We start from the raw sequence: 17,708 nt of genomic DNA, 5'->3' as shown, positions 1-17,708 counted from the left end.
TTTTAAGTGTTAGGGGAAGGTTTGGATGAATGAATCAAGTCCATGCACAAATGCATGACTGTTTGCCTGAATGCAGAGAAACTCAGCCTTCAACACATTTAAAATATATTAGGTGTCCCAGGACCTATGAGCCAGGTGTTAGAGACACAAAGATCAGGTAATTCTTGCTCCAAGGAAATTACAGTCTAGTGGAAAAAGATGTAAACACATATTATATCAGTAATTATTTAAATACAGTTTTGGCAAAAGCAAAGGTGTAGTTTAATTAATTTAGTAGGTAATTGAAACAATGAATATGATGTATAATGGGTACTATAGTGACATTTTCTATGTCATAAAGCATAGTCTCCTATATGCACTAACTAGGTTCAGTTGGCTGAGATACGCAAAAATATAATAAAGTTATACTCACAAGAATTCATTTGGCAAATTAGTTTTTGAGGACCTAATCTAGAGTTGCACTGGGAGGAACTGGAAAATTGAAGGGAGTGGGGGCCAACACTTTGTAACCAAAAGTTGCCTAATACATTTCTAAGAGTGTCAGATGTTTTTATACCATTCTTTTCTTACCATGTTTCTTTTTCTTGTTAAGAAAGATGTGACTAGCTGTCTGACCTCAGGCACTACAGTGTCTTGTTCCTAGTATTTAAGAGATAATAGGCATTGTAATTATCTAATGGGCCCTAACTGGCAAACAGGAGGCAAGTAAACCTAGCCTTCATGTAGTCAAAGGCTATCACCCAGTCCACCTGCCGAAATCTCAAGCACACTGCTTACACTCAGCTCTGAAGTCACGTAATTCTTACAGAGGCAGCAAAGGGAAAGCCACTAGAGTCGATGATGACTGCTGCAGCAAAACACGGGTCAGTTATTCACTCAAGAAGCGCTTATTAAGATGTAATTCATGAGGACATCATGTTTCATGGGGCCAAAACCAAACAACAACAGTAACACTGTTTGGTATGAGCTTTAATAGAGGTATATACAAGGGGTTCTGAAAGCATAGAGCATAGAAGAATTACTTGAAGGAAATACTACTTAGTAATTTAAGTCAGTTGGCCCACTTTTGTTTATACTCGAGGATGGTATTTGGCATGAGAACAGTACTACTTGTGAGCAGGAGCACAAGCCAAAGGGGTGTGCTACGTTGTCATAAATCCTTTGCTGTTGTTTACTGTGGATTTGGCCACACTACTCAACTTCCTTATTGCAGATGAAGATTCAATCAGCCAATCAATGGAAAGAACTTAGAGCAGTACATTGATGATTTCTGTTGCGGCATTTGTCTTTTTTTTTTTTTTTTTTTTAAGCTTCATTTTATTTATTTGAAAGACGGATTTACAGAGAGAGGCAGAACCAGAGAAAGAGAGAGAGAGAGGTCTTCCATCCTCTGGTTCACTCTTCAGATGACTGCAACGGCCAGAGCTAAGCTAATCCGAAGCCAGGAGCCTCCTCCAGGTCTCCCACATGGGTGCAGGGGCCCAAGGACTTGGTCCATCTTCCACTGCTTTCCCAGGCCATAGCAGAGAGCTGGATCAGAAGTGGAGCAGCTGGGACCCGAACCAGCACCCATATGGGATGCAGGCACTGCAGGCTGGGGTTTTAACCAGCTATGCCACAGCACTGGCCCTGCAGCATTTGTCTTTTTCTGTTCTTGTGCTCTACCTATCTAACATAAAGGTTTAGATCCTTGTAATTTATCCCATAGTAGAATAACTTATTTCATTGCTTTCTTGCTATTATTTTGAAAGCCTTGTTCAGTTTAAATCTTAATTATTTGGGGGATGGTTCACCTGAAAGCTCTCTGCATAAGTTTATTTCAGTATTGGGTCTCTTGGTATCTCCTTGTAAAGTTTCTGAATGTTCTAGATTTGGAGACTTTGGATAGGCTGTACCTATGAGGGCACTAATCATCTATTATGGAAATCTAGAGAAAGTGTGCATTCAAGTGTATCTTTGCTGACATCCCACAGTACAATTCTGTATTGTAATTTAAAAGGTGAAATACTGGAGTACATTTTATTTGCATTCCTTGGAGTTTGTACCTACAAATAGAATCCAATTTTAGTTCATATGATCAGTCTCAGAATGGTTAACGTTAGCTCATGTTATGCTTTTTCTCCTGCCCTCAAGGAATTTTCCGGGAGTTTGGAGGTGCTAGGTGTGCCCATAATATAGTGAAGTACCCTCAGTGCCGGCAGCACGCCCTGATGACTATCCAGCAGTTGGTGCTCTCTCCGAATGGAGATGATGACATGGGCACTCTCCTGGGGCTGATGCATTCAGCTCCCCCCACAGAATTGCAGCTGAAGACTGACATTTTAAGGGTAAGTTTGACAAGTGTGCTTCTACTACAAAAATCTGTGGTTATTTTGCAATGATTTATATTTAAGTTGGAGACACGGAAATCTTCGAAATCCAAAGTATCATGAAAAACCCCTAACTTTGTACACATTAAGGATCTGGAAAAACACAGGTCATTCATATCTTTCAGTATTGAAAAACTTACAGCTGCGAAATCAGTATAGTAATTACATTGGGTTACAGGATTTTATCCTTTAAATTGCAAAGTACATTAGCAAAGTATAAAATCTTAATGAATACCAAGTAAGTATGTTACCTATCCAATTAAAATGACTCATAGCACGAATACATCTCTGAAATAAAATGTTAAGTGGCATTATACACACATGTGGATGTATATTTGCAGGTAATGGGTCTTTTTGTAGGTAGTAAGCAATACACTAGAAGGTTTATCTGTGCTTTCATAATTTATTTTTTAAAATGCTATAGAGTAAATAACAACCTCTTTTACAGATGAGAAAAGATACATGTTTAGAGTAGTCATGTAACTTGGATATGTTTTTATAACAAACCTTTTTTTTAAAAGAATTATTTATTTATTTGAAAGTCAGAGTTACACGGGGGGAGAGAGAGAGAGAGAGAGAGAGAGAAAGAGAGAGATGTCTTCCATCCACTGATTCACTTCCCATTTCGCCGCAACGGCCGGAGCTGTGCTGATCCGAAGCCAGAAGTCAGGAGCTTCTTCCAGGTCTCCCATGTAGGTGCAGGAGACCAAGGACTTGGGCCATCTTCTACTGCTTTCCCAGTTCATAGCAGAGCACTGGATTGGAAGTGGAGCAGCCGGGACTTGAACCAGTGCCCATATGGAATGCCGGCACTGCAGGTGGCAGCTTTACCTGCTATGCCACAACGCTAGCCCCTATAACAAACCTTTAAATATTGGAGCTAACCCCCAGATTTCAATACCCACATTCTTTCCATGCCACCATTATGTTTTACAAAGATTTACACATTTATTCTATAATATTACTATTTTCACTGATATTTCTATGTAAGACATCTTTAGAAACAATCAAATTATTTCTCTGTAATTTATTTGCAGATGAATTTATTAGTGCAAATAAGGTATAATGGGTACATACGCATATATATGACATAGTTTGACCAAGTAGTAAAAATCAGCATAACAAGCTAACCTTTACTGACCACTTCTGATGTATCAAGTACTGTTCTGTGCATTTGTGTGCATCTACTTTTTTTTTTTTTTAAGATTTTATTTATTTATTTGGGAGGTAGAGTTACAGACAGAGAGAGAGAATGAAAGAAAGGTCTTCCATCCACCGGTTCACTCCCCAGATGATCACAACAGCTGAAACTGAGACAATCCGAAGCCCAGAGCCAGGAGCTTCTTCCAGGTCTCCCATGCAGGTGCAAAGGCCCAAGCACTTGGGCCATATTCTACTGCTTTCCCAGGTCATACCAGAGAGCTGGATCAGAAGAGGAGCAGCAGGGACACCATATGGGATTCTGGTGCTGCAGACAGAGGCTTAGCCCACTGCGCCACAGCTCTTAATCTGCTACCTGACTTATCCCCTATTTGTCCAAAGTCCTGACTTATCCCTTATTATTCCGAAGCCAGGAGCCAGGAGCTTCCTCCAGGTCTACCATGTGGATGGCAAGGGCCCAAGAACTTGAGCCTCTCCCACTGCCCCTGAGGTGCATTAGCAGGGAGCTGGATGGGAAGCAGAGCAGCCTAGATTCAAACCAGCACCCATGTGGGATGCTGGCAGCATAGGCGGGGGCTTTACCCACAATGCCATAACACCAGCCCCATAAAATAGTTTTGAGTATTGTTTTTGTTTTAAAAATTATTTAAGCCGGCGCCGTGGCTCAATAGGCTAATCCTCCACCTTGCGGCGCCGGCACACCAGGTTCTAGTCCCGGTTGGGGCGCCGGATTCTGTCCCGGTTGCCCCTCTTCCAGGCCAGCTCTCTGCTATGGCCAGGGAGTGCAGTGGAGGATGGCCCAGGTGCTTGGGCCCTGCACCCCATGGGAGACCAGGAAAAGCACCTGGCTCCTGGCTCCTGCCATCGGATCAGCGTGGTGCGCCGGCTGCAGCAGCGGCCATTGGAGGGTGAACCAATGGCAAAGGAAGACCTTTCTCTCTCTGTCTCTCTCTCTCTCACTGTCCACTCTGCCTGTCAAAAATAAATAAATAAATAAAAATAAAAATTATTTAAGTAGTTGTAAAATTATAGAACTTAATTTTAATCTGATTGTATGTTTTACTCCTGACTCACAAAATTTTTGAAAATATGGGAGGTGGGTCTGGAGTTGTAGTATAGCAGGTAAAGCTACCATCTACTACCCAGCATCCTATCCAGGTCCCAGTTAGAGACTCGGCTGCTCCACTTGTGATCTAGCTCTTTGCTAATACAGCTGTGAAAACAATGGAAAGTGGCCCAAGTGCTTGGGCCCCTGCATCCACGTGTGTGATTCAGAAGACACTCCTGGCTCCTGGCATCAATCTGGCCCAGCCGCAGCCATTGCTGCCATTTGGGGAGTGCAGCAGTGGATGGAAGATTCTCTCTGTAACTCTGCCTTCCAAATAAATAAATATATCTAAAAAAAGAAAGAAAATACAGAAATTGACTTTGAGTGCCTATATGAGCCAGCTCTAACATTCTATTACTTTAAAGCATGAAATAGTGTTGGAAAGCAGTGAGAAGGATTTGGAAGCTCAATTTCAGTTTCCATGTTTGCTTCATCCAGAATTGCCTCCTGCTGCCTCCATTCAACTGACACATACCACAGACCTATATGATAGAATTTTTAATTTGTACTACACAAACCTGAAATTCAGTAATATATTCTACTTTATAATTCTGCAGATGCACAAATTTGAATTGTATATATTACATGTAAACATAAGTTAATTCATAGCTGATGATTTTGTCTAATTAACCATTCATCATCCAGATCTCCTTGTAACTTTGGTGTTTGCTACTAATCATCACCTGCTGATTTAAACAGGAATTTAAGTTGTTTGTGATATTTCAAATCTTTCAAATGCTGTGATGATGTCAGAGTGCCAGCTGATGCCCGGTGAGGAGATAGCAGGTGTACATTCCTAGGACATAACACAGTAAATTGGATCAAGGGCTCATCAGCACTGTTTTTTTCTAAACCCTATCATAATTTTAACCAGTAATGTGATCTCGTACTTGTTGCATTAGCTCTGAACCCAGCCATCCTCATTTATAAACTAATATTTTTCATATTTTTTTCCACATTGTGAAGGTGGGTGATATCGATGGGCTTATCTGCCAGGCACTTTGCTAAGGACTTTAGACATATTTTCTGTGAGATGTTGTCATTGTTGTTTTTCCATTTTCCAAAACATGAACTTCACAGAAAGGTGAAGTAACTGGTATAATAAAACACTTTTTAAAGATGAAGCCAGAATTTGAACACAAGCCCTTGCATTTCTTCTCCTGATTAAGTTATGAGATTTTTTTTAATACTATGACTTCTTATGTTAATATGCGTTAATAAGATGTGGGTACTACATTGTTATCATACACTTAGAATGCATATTTATTGGTTGCAAAATATACTATGTTTTTACATTTTATTAACATGTATAGATTATATATTTCTTTTTCTTTAAAATAATAAAATAAGGCATTGCTGTGTACAATGAAATCGTGATTTCTGAAGCAGCATATTCCAGAAAGGTACTTCTGCATACTGTTATATAACCTTTCATTCTTCAAATATGTTTGTAAATGTGTGAACTATTTGGAGATGTAATGATTGGGAAGATTATAAGTTGTGCCTTAAATAATGGTAGATATCCATTGTGTTATAATTATTTTAACAGGGGGGAAGGCATCTTTTTTATCTGTGAGTAGATTTTAAATTGCTCTCCAGGGCAATATAATATCATGATAAGTGTCTATGTAGGGGGCCGGTGCCACAGCTCACTAGGCTAATCCTCCGCCTGAGGTGCCGGCACCCTGGGTTCTAGACCCAGTTGGGGCACTGGATTCTGTCCCGGTTGCTCCTCTTCCAGTCCAGCTCTCTGCTGTGGCCCGGGAAGGCAGTGGAGGATGGCCCAAGTGCTTGGGCTCTGCACTGCATGGGAGACCAGGAAGAAGCACCTGGCTCCTGGCTTCCGATCGGCGCAGCACACCGGCTGCAGCTCACCAGCTGTAGCGGCCATTTGGGGAGTGAACCAACGGAAGGAAGACCTTTCTCTCTGTCTCTCTCTCTAACTGTCTAACTCTGCCTGTCAAAAAAAAAAAAAAAAGTGTCTATGTAGGGGAAATGTAACTTTTGCCATTACATATAGTCTTTAGCAAATTATTTAATCACATTGAACTTCAATTCCTCACCTGTAAACCAGGGGTGATAATAATAATAATAGTAATAATAGCAAACAGAGGATTGTTAAGAGGATTAAATAAGCTAATACAAAAAAAAAAAAAAAACACATAGTGTGTAGTATGGAAATTAGTGTCCATACACTATTAGGTGATTTTACAATGTGTTATTTTAATAATAAGCTAAGTTAAAAGTCTTACAGTTCAAGAAGTAGCTGCTAGTTACAACATTTTGATTTGCTTTTGTTATATTTTTTAGAATTTATAGATATCCTGGAGAAAGGGCTTCCTTTCAACCCTCAGGCTGCACTTCACTTGATAAGAAACAATGTCTAGGTCCTCTGAAGCAAATCTTCTTTTTAAAGCATGGGAATGGGGCCACTTTATAGGGATTCAGAGCTCTCAAATCCTGGCTGCCCTGACCTTGTCTTTGATGCCTCCTAGAATAAATCAGTTTATTTCCCTGAACATAGTCCCAACCTTCATGAATGTGTAAAATTAAACTAGAATCTGTGTTTTACTTATTTAATGAAATGACTTTGAAAAGTCATTGAATTCATTATCAATTAAAGAATAGGAAAAGCATTTTGGCCAGGATTAGGATATAGCCTTATCCAAAGAAATATGTGCTAGTGTTTTCTGAAATTATCCTTGTTTAATATGGCATTTTTAAATTAGCAAAATATTGATGTGCTTTATAGAATTATTCATTGAATAAGTGACACAAGCATCCATAATATATATTGATAGAATGGTGTTTCCTTTTGATATTCATGCATGGTGGGTTTTTTAAATTAATTTTTTTTTTCATTTGTTGTGCTTTTTGTCCCTCTTAGGCTCTCCTGACGGTCCTTAGAGAAAGCCATCGTTCAAGGACAGTTTTTAGGAAAGTTGGAGGATTTGTGTACATTACATCCTTGCTTGTTGCTATGGAAAGATCTTTGAGCTGTCCACCCAAGAATGGCTGGGAGAAAGTGAACCAGAATCAAGTGTTCGAACTTCTCCACACTGTGTTCTGCACGCTGACTGCAGCAATGCGCTACGAGCCAGCCAACTCGCATTTCTTCAAAACAGAGATTCAGTATGAGAAGTTGGCAGATGCTGTTCGCTTTCTTGGCTGCTTCTCAGACCTAAGAAAAATAAGCGCCATGAATGTCTTCCCCTCAAATACACAGCCATTTCAAAGACTGTTAGAGGAAGACGTGATGTGCATGGACTCAGTGTCACCCACTTTACGGCACTGCAGTAAACTCTTTATTTATCTCTACAAAGTAGCCACAGATTCCTTTGACAGGTATGGCTCTGCTCTGTCCTCTGAATTACAGGGTGTTCTCAGCATGACTTCCACATAAAGACTTGAATGCTAAGTAGAAAATGAAAACAAATGAATCTCCTCTCCTACTTGCTTGAGAGGCATTGTTTTATTTGTAAATATTGCCAGTGCTCTGATGTTGTTTTTCGACATAGAAGCCTTTATCCTGTTTGTAAACTCAGGTTTAGCTGCCTCTCATTGTGCTTAGTGGAATAGTTTTGTGAAGTTGCCTTTCATGGTGGTGTTTATTCTTGTTCTCTTTTTCCTCTTTACTCTAAAAAACATTAGGTACATCTGGACTTACTGATACAAGTTATCAACAGGAGAACATGGTTGTGATTACACATATTTTCTAAGTGGCGTATCGGTGTCTTAGACCATCAACTTCATAAGTCTCATTAGAATCATTCCTCCAGCAAATAAGTTTTTATTGAAAACTTACAATGTGCTAGAGGAGGATTTAGCTCTGTATGAAATTGGCTTGGTCCTTGTCACCCATTAGCTGATATATATGCACATAAACAAACAATTATAACTTATGGAGACAGGCTCTGTATTGGGAAAAACCCCAGGGTTCCCAGGGACCTCATTGGAAAGCCACTTTACCCAAATTAGCGCCCCAACTGTGATTTCATTTATCATTTTGAAAATAAGATAATCATGATTATGCTACTGATTTATGAATCCCAAGCATTATCACTTTAACTGTTACCATAGTTTTATTTCATAAAATAAATGAATTATTTGCATATTCATAAATACTCATAGACCAACTAACTATGGGATGGAGCTTCAAATAGGTTTTGTGTCCTTTACAATGGAATACCTACTGAGAATGAAATAGTCCTTCCTTCTTAATATATTTTAGTACTCTTTGGATTTGAAAATCCAGGTACTATAAGAAAAACTGTTTCCAATTTTGAAAATAAAATGCATATTTTCAAAGGTACTTCAAAAAGCCTGTGGGAAAAATGGAATTAAAATGTTTATTTTGGTGTAAAAAAGTTTTGAAATCCATGCTTTCTTTTAAATAATACTCATTTTGTATAACTTTTTAAAGACCCCTTATATACATACATTTCAAAACCTGGGATACCAAAATAAATTTATCTTTTAATTAAACTTTCCAGGAGCTTTTTGACATACCCTCATATTATCTCAGGTAAATTGATTATTACAGTGTTTTTGGAATAAGCTATGTAAATTTGTTCTCATATTTGAATTCAGCCTCTTTTCCTTTGTATTCTACATATCTTGGTTAGTAGACCTCAGTTTTAGTATGCTTTGTCAAAAGCAGGGCTTACAGCACTCTGTTTAACAAATGTGTTGAATGTTAACATTAATAGAGTAAGCATCTGCCTTAAGCATGCTTTTCTGTTTCATTCAGTGCATGTGTTGTAGTCTTGTTCCCTGTTCCTGCTGGACATGGAGGATGTTCCTTATAAAACTTTTACCAGCATTTCTTGTGAAACTAACCAACTGCCAACTTGGTGTTCTCTTCTTTTAACCTCTCTAAACCACCCTGTCTGTTTTGTTGTCTGTAGTCGTGCAGAACAGATACCTCCTTGCCTGACAAGTGAGTCTTCTCTCCCCTCTCCTTGGGGTACACCAGCTTTGTCCAGGAAAAGGTACTGATCTTATAAGAGAAGTCAATCTTTATTTGTATGGTTTTTTTTTTTCCTGTGTATACTTACATGTTAATGTGGTGATTGTGTTTCATAACTTCACCTTTTTTGGCTATTTATTTAAAGGTTTTAAAATTCTCAGTTTCTCTTTTGCATATTTATAAGAGTTAAATATATTTATGCTATGAAAAACAGAATTTTGTCATCTATTATTTAGGCAAAACTATACATATTTTGTTCTTAAAGCATGCATATCTTTTATTAAAAATAAGTTAGAAATGAAGACTTAGGTTCCTCTTTGAGTACTTTTCCACTTTTTCTTTTTATCTTACTGTTGTTGGAATCATTCCTTGATTTTTAACAGTTTCTCCAAAATGAACTTCACAACATTGGAAGGAAATGTATATTTGCTCAATGAGGTTTAACTAGTTGAAATACTATGCTTTTATGGAGACTTGTTAAGACTAACTTTGAAAAAGTGAATGAAAACCCAACTCCAGTTTTTACTTTCATCTGTTCTGTAAAATGTCTAAGCTAATCTAGTCTACCTCTTATCTACAGCTTATGAATTTAAACAAAAACCACAGTTGGTGGATAAAAGCACAGTTAAGATCCATTTAAGATTCCATTTGCAGCCTGCACTTACAGTGATCATAGTCCGTGGAGCTGGCATCAAATACTCTTCCTTCCTTCCCCTGTTTTCCTCATAACCAATAAATTTCTTAAGTCTTATGTAAATATTCTTCCATTTTGGCTTTTGGAAAAAATGAATCCTGAGGTTCTGCTATATTTTTATTTTAATCTTATTGTTCAGATTTGAAAACTGTATATAGTTGGAGTCAATGTGTCAAAAATATTAAAGATTCTATGTTTCAACATATTTCAGTAGAAACATCCATTAGGGGACCAACATTGTGTTGTAGCGGGTTAAACCGCAGCCTGTGACACTGGCATCCTAAGTGGGTGCTGATTCGAGTCCCGCCTGCTCCATTTCCAATACAACTCCCTGCCATTGACTTGGGAAAGCAGCAGATGCCCAAGTGCTTGGGCCCCTGTCACCTACATGGGAAATCCAGATGAAGCTCCTGGCTCCTGGCTCCTGGCCTTGGCCTGGCCCTGCGCTGCCCATTTTGGCCATCTGGGGAGTGAACCAGCAGGTGGAAGATTATTTTCTCTCTCTCTCTCTCTCTTTCTCTCTCTTTCTCTTTCTCTTCCTCTTTCTCTTCCCCCACCCCCGCCATACCTCTGCGATTCAAATAAATAAGTAAATCTTTTATCTTTAAAGAAGTATCTGTTGGGAATATAGTTTAGAGTAGTCTTAAGTGAATTCAGGATTGTTCGATATATTTGTGCTTAAATAGTATTTTTTTCAAGAACTGTTTTTAATTCAAGAAACCATAAACTAGGTAAATTTGAGTTGACCTGTATTTTTGTTGCTAAAGTGAATAAGATAAAAGATATTTATGTTTGAAAATAACATGTGTGCTTATAATCCCAAAGAACTATGAATGTTAAGTAGTCATTTTAATTACTAGTTTAAATTCCTAAAAATCACAGTTTTAAAATATGGTAGTCATACCATAAATGGTAATTTTTAGATATAAAAATTACTGTGTTTAAAAACATTTAATCCTTTTTAATGTATTAACCCAAAACCACAAAGTAGAAATTCACATGTTAAAGTAATACATTTAAATAAAAAATCCATCAGATCTTACTATTTATTTAACTGGTAATTTGGCAAACAGCATTTTCTTCCTTTGCATAAAGAGGTATTTATGACCTTAAATAAAACCTGTTTTCAGCGCAGCCACATGTGAAAACATCAGGTCTTTTTTTCCTTAAAGGAAAGCTGTTGGCGAATCAGCACAGCTAGCTGAGTGAGTCCTAATCCATCTGAGTTCTCTGCAGTCTTACAGTTGACGTTACCCCAAGGGCAGGAAGTCCTGGTCCTGATGATGTCACTAATATCAATGTGGAAAGTTCCATGTTTCCATTCTAATCAGGATACATACATTTTTCTCAGTAATAAGAATCATAAACTGGTAAAGAATATAGTGTTTTTACTTCAGAAATTCAAATATACAACTTTTGAAACTGGAATTTTAGTCACACTAATTCTAGAACCTCTCAAATTACATCAGCTTTGGGCATCTTTTTCTTGTGGCAAAACATGCTGATTTTGTTGGCAAAAGGAGAAACCAATGATGTACTGTGTTTTGTGGCTTGTGGAACATTGAGATAGTAAAGAGGTTTTGGGCTTGTGATATTTGTCTAACATGTAAAATCCTGGGGGTTCTTTAGTTATTTTAAGAACTGGGGGGAAAAATAGCCAGCATCATATTTGGAAAGGTAAAACTCGTGACCTTTTTCATTGTTTGTTATTCAAACAGAGTAATAGAACAGAATTAAAGCTGAACAACATTCAAGTGGAGTTAGAGGTAAAACAATAATCAAAGCTCTACAGCATGTATCTGCAGTGAGAAACAGGTGGCAGGTATTAATTGTCACACCAACGTGGTAGAAAATACTCAGTGCCTCTGTATACTCACTTGATGATAATTAAAGCAAAGAAGATTCAGAATATAAATATCTGACTAAATAGTCCCCAAAGATGTAGCTGTGTCTTAAATATGTGAGAATTTAGGATAAAATGTTAAAAATCATTGCTATAACTTTTAAAGGTGATTACAAAGTGAAAAAATATAAATAAAGTTTGAATTGTCACTTTATCCTCATTGCAGTGGTAAAGTCTTGCTTTGAAATTAACAATTTAATAAGCTTACTATAATCTTTAAACTTAAAAAGTGTAAATATCAGTGATGACACCTCACTGACTTAATAAGAATTAATGTCATGTAACATCTGTTGTAATACACCTAGTTTTAGTTAATATTTTAGATTTCAACATTTTTAGAACAATTTTCTGGTTTGAATACAATGAATGTAATTCTTTATCAGAATATAGCTTTCTATATGAAAAATTTAAAAGCTTACTACTGCAATAATTATGTATTAGGAAAGACGGAAGTTTCTTTTGGCTATATCCATAATTAAAATTCAAACCTGAATGAAATCTGCAAATTCAGAAATAATTTTGGAAGGCCTGTAATTAAAATATACAGTTAGGATCTATGTTCTTCCCTAAATTGAGTTGTGTTTTATGCATAATAAAAGCACTTTATGAAATTTCTGAATTCATTGTTTGGAGTTCTTGTTACTCTATATAAGAATTATGAATATTTTTTCTAGATTCTTCAGGATATTTTCAAGAATAAAAGAAAGAACATAGGAGGAGAATATCTATTGGTTAATCAGCATTTTGAAATTTATTACTAAATTTATAATTCAATTATTTCTGAGTGTAAAATAGGAAAATACAGGGCATGAGAACATGAATGTGGAGGAAATGCTAACTTTTAAACGAACTAGGAGAGCTCATGTGCTTATTATAAGCAAAGCCAAATGATTTCCTAGAATGTCTGTTGAAAAGAGAATGGTACGTTTTTTGAAGATTTGGCAGTGCCAATTCTTTGCTGCTAAATCACTGACGTAAAGCATCTGTTTCCCAAGCTGCTCTTGTCCCGGAGCTGAAACTGCAGTGCTGTCAGTGGCGGAACTCAGCATTAGACAAATCATGCTGAGACCCACGCGCTGGGACAAAGAGCTCCCATAGGCTGAAGCCAAGATGCAAATGTGCAAAATTCATGAATTGTAGACGAATAGAATGAAACAGAAGTAGAGGTAATTGATGAGAAGATGTGTACACTCAGGACATGGCTCAGCTTTCTGACTCACAGAAACTGCATAAAATATGCCTTCTAAGTTCTTAAAAATAGTGATGAATATTTTCAGTGGTAGTGAATATAGTGCCAAATAAACTAAAGGAAGGCAGTTTCCATGATGCTTAATATACTTATTCTTGAGTAGCCAAGCCTCTGAGCCAACCCTGACTCAAGACCACACTTTGATCTCATTAGTTCTTGATTGTGTTACCTGTGGGTTAAGAAACATTTAAAAACTCATAAGTAGGGGTAGGTATTGTGGGCAGTGAGTTAAGCCACCCTTGGGACTCCTGCATCCAATCAGAGTGCCTGATTCAGGTCCAAGATACCCCACCTCTCATTCAGCTTCTTGCAAAAAAAAAAAAAAAAAAAAAAAAAAATGTGCCTGTGCCTGGCAGGCAGCAGATGATGGCTCAACTTGAATTCCCGTCACCCATTCAAAAGGCCAGGTGGAGTTCGTGGTTCCTGGCTTCAGCCTGGTACAGCCCTGGAAATTGCTGGCACTTGGGAAGTGAACCAGTGGATGTATCTCTGTCTCTCTGCCTCTGTCTCTCTTTACATTTCAAATAAATAAATATTTAAAAATTAAAAATGCATAGTAGGGGCTGGCGCTGTGGCATAGCGGGTGAAGCCGCCACCTCCAGTGCCAGCATCCCATATGGGCATCGAATCGAGTCCCAACTGCTCCACTGCTGATGCAGCTCTCTGCTATAGCCTGGGGAAGCAGTGGAAGATGGCCCAAGTCCTTGGGCCCCTGTGCCTGTGTGGAGACCGGAGGAAACTCTTGGCTCCTGGCTTCAGATCAGCTCAGCTCCAGCCGTTGTGGCCATTTGGGGAGGGAACCAGTGGACGGAAGACCTCTCTCTTTCTCTGCCTCTGCCTCTCTGTAGCTCTGGCTTTCAAATAAATAAATAAATACATCTTTGAAAAAAACATTTAGGTAATTTCAATAGAAAGCAATCTTTGTTGTGGGATTTAACTTGATCCCTCATTTCATAACTGACTCATTTTTCTAGAGCTTTCAATCAGTGTGATTCCACCTATTCTTTGCATCTTCTGGACCATTCTTTCATGAAATAAACCAAAGACAAAATAGTAAAGACAGATAAGGGCCAAGGAAGGTTGATAGTTAAGTTGCCTATATGTGAGTCAATAAGAGTTTGATCGTATATTGCTTTTTTTATATCTCATCCTTAAAATGTTTGGTAACCCATCCATGAATTGCAAGGCGTTTTGCTTATCAGTGAATGAAAGTAACAGAAGATGAAGAAACTGAACCCAGAATGGAATTGAAATTAAATACTAAATTACCCTTCTTTCTTCTTCTTCATAGGCATGCATATCATTCTGTTTCAACTCCCCCTGTTTGCCCTGCTAAAAATGTGGGTGACCTGAAACTACATGTGACAGCTTCATCCCTCCAGACATCTGATGCTGTCATCATCCACCCTGGTGCCATGCTTGCTATGCTGGACCTCCTTGCCTCCGTTGGGTCTGTGACACAGCCAGAGGTGAGTGTGGATATTTTAGTTCCTTCCCATCCTAGCTGTGAAAGGACGTGTGTGTGTGTGTGTGTGTGTGTGTAAGTGATGGTATAAACAAGGGGGCTGGGCAAAGAAAGTGATACAAACTGTTCAGTAACACCCACTAAAGTTGATAAAGGGAAAGAAATAGGATTTTTCCATTTAAGCCTTATCTTTCATAATGAATGGTGAAAAAATGTTTTGAATAAAATTTCGCTTTTTATAGATGCAACAAAAATGGTTGCTTCTGATGCTAAAATTATTCTGTTTCTGCTTGTAAATCTGTCCAGCAGTGGAAATTGCAAATAATATAGAAAAATGACTGAAGGTAATACATTGAGGCTATTTTATCTGGTTTGAATTGGAGTTGGGTAACTATTTTTGTTAAAATGTTGAATGACTTCTTAGGTCTGAAGTGTCACAAAATGTAAACAATAGGGCTTTCTTTAAACTAGTTATCTACCCACCATGAAAAAGGCTTGACACCCACTATTTCTATAAAAATAGAGCTATGCTAGTTACATAGTCATGCAATACAAAAAAACTTGTAAGAAAATAGAATCCAGCTGGATATGCTTCTAGCAAAATTAAAATGGGAAATTTTTGCCAAGTCCTGTTCTGGAATTGCTGTATCACTCTAAGCCAGTTACTTAATTTATCTGAATGTATTTTGAGGCATATAAATGAACATGCAAGTACATATCGAAAGGTATGCTTTGTGTGGAAAGAGCTGTCGCCTTTGTTTCACTTAAGAGTGCCTTGGTAGCGTGGATTTCTTTGTTGCTTTAGCATGCTTTGGACCTTCAGCTTGCTGTGGCAAATATTTTACAATCGCTGGTGCACACAGAAAGAAACCAGCAAGTCATGTGTGAAGCTGGTCTTCATGCACGGCTGCTGCAGAGGTGCAGTGCTGCCTTGGCTGATGAGGACCACTCCCTGCATCCACCCCTCCAGCGGATGTTTGAACGATTAGCCTCTCAGGCCCTGGAGCCCATGGTGCTGAGGTCAGTGAGTTCTCATTTTCATGTTCAAATAAACCACAGTTGGTAGTGACAATTCCTATAGTCTTTATGGTTTAAGTAAGATCAGGTTTAATATCTGTATGGTTTATATCTATCTTATATGTAAGAACTTTTCCTATGTAGAAACTGTTTTAAGAAACACTTTTTAAATTTTTATTTCAAAAGAGCTATAGAATCCCAAGTTGTAGAGATGGACTGGAGAGGCTTCTTGTCCCTGTTACCCAGTAGTAAAAGTAGTTACATCCTTTGTAGCTATAATACAGTAACAAAACCAAGGATTCATGTTGGTAAGATTCTCTGTTACTGTATGGCATATGCAGATATCCATATGCATATCCCTAGTGCCACCCTTTTATTGTCCCCTAACCCTTGGAAACCACTAGTCTCTTTCCCATTTCCCTAATTTTGTCATTTTCAGAGTGTTACATAAGTGAAATCATGCAGTATGCACCTTTTTTAGAAAAATATGATTTTTATATGGAAGGCAGAGAGAGAGAAATCATTCATCTGTTGGTACATTCCTCAAATGCCCATAACTCAATCCAGGACTCCCATGTGGGTGGCAGTGACCCAACACTGTCTCCTAGGGTACACATTACAGGAAGCTTGAATTGGAAGCAGAGCTGGGACTTGAACTCAGGCACCCTAATATGACATGCAGGCATCACAGACAGCAACTTTACTGTGCCAAATGCCTGCCCCAGTATGTGACCTTTTGAGACAGGCTTTTTTTACTTACCATAATGCTATTTCAATGCATACAAGCTGTTATGTGTATCAGTAGTTCACTCCTATGCATTTCTGAGAATAGTGCATGGTATGGATGTACCACAATTTGTGAGTCATTCAAATAGATACTTTTAAATAAGAGCAGCAGTGCTGTGTGTTGCTATTTTGAAGCATTTTTTTCTGTATTTTCCTTGAAATTACCTAGCCCAACAATTTAATGTATAAATCTTCTTGTTCCTCCTTAAAAATAACTACATTCATGTGTCTTGTCATTTGGAGAATATAAGCAGCTCTCTTTATTAGATTTTTTTTTTCATCTGCTGTTAGAGTGTAGCCTACCCTCGTTAGCTTTCGGGGATTGGTTTTAGGATCCCCAACAAACACTAAAATCTGTTGATGATCAAGTTCTGGATTTTAAATGGCATGATGTTTGCATGTAATCTCCATGTATCTTTCCAGATACTTGAAATCTTCTCTGGCTTACTTCTAATACCTCATATAACACAATGCCATGTAAATAGTAGTTGTTCTGCATTGTTTAGGAAATGTGGTAGACATTTGTCAAATAGTGTTATATCAGACAGCATGCCTTAGTAATATTATCTCTGCTTTATCCACTATCTTATGGCTATATTCAGAGTCCTAAACCTTGCACATGGAACTGAGATTTTTCCTTGATCTTTTATAGTAATCTGCTACACTAAGAGCAGAGAGAAGGGGAAAATGACTATTTCATACCTAATACCAGTATTTTACCAGATAACTTTTTCACATAATGAAGTAGAGTAAGTAGCGAAAGTCAACTATTTGGATATGTTCAGTTTTTACATTGAGTGAATTCTTAAGAAAAAAAATCAAGCAATGATACAAGTACTTTGCTACTTATAAGCCATGAATTATAAACTGATTGTATATAACATTTTACTTGAATAACTGGCTAAGGGTACCTGACTCTTGGAAATTCGGAGAAATAGTCTTTTTTTTTTTTTAATGTGATGTCATAAATGACAGGATATTCTGAAT

At 37.8% G+C, this 17,708-nt stretch overlaps 1 protein-coding gene across 18 annotated transcripts in view; it reads left to right on the top strand.

Moving 5' to 3' along the window:
* Positions 1-17,708, top strand: part of WDFY3 (WD repeat and FYVE domain containing 3) — a 307,477-nt gene that overhangs the window by 164,517 nt on the left and 125,252 nt on the right. For 13 of the 18 annotated variants that reach the window (XM_070047898.2, XM_017347436.4, XM_017347435.4 and 10 more), the window contains 5 exons: positions 2,134-2,327; positions 7,526-7,983; positions 9,546-9,629; positions 14,745-14,922; positions 15,724-15,938. In XM_070047898.2, the coding sequence (XP_069903999.1) occupies positions 2,134-2,327; positions 7,526-7,983; positions 9,546-9,629; positions 14,745-14,922; positions 15,724-15,938 (1,129 nt within the window). The remainder of the gene's footprint in view (positions 1-2,133; positions 2,328-7,525; positions 7,984-9,545; positions 9,630-14,744; positions 14,923-15,723; positions 15,939-17,708) is intronic. The other 5 variants (XM_089303127.1, XM_089303128.1, XM_070047893.2 and 2 more) reach the window with 1 other exon arrangement.

The sequence above is a fragment of the Oryctolagus cuniculus genome, chromosome 8, assembly GCF_051225735.1.
Source record: "Oryctolagus cuniculus isolate XC-2025 breed Fujian yellow rabbit chromosome 8, ASM5122573v1, whole genome shotgun sequence".
NCBI lineage: Eukaryota > Metazoa > Chordata > Mammalia > Lagomorpha > Leporidae > Oryctolagus > Oryctolagus cuniculus.
Note: the sequence above shows the minus strand (reverse complement) of the source record. Positions and strands in the feature narration are given on the sequence as shown.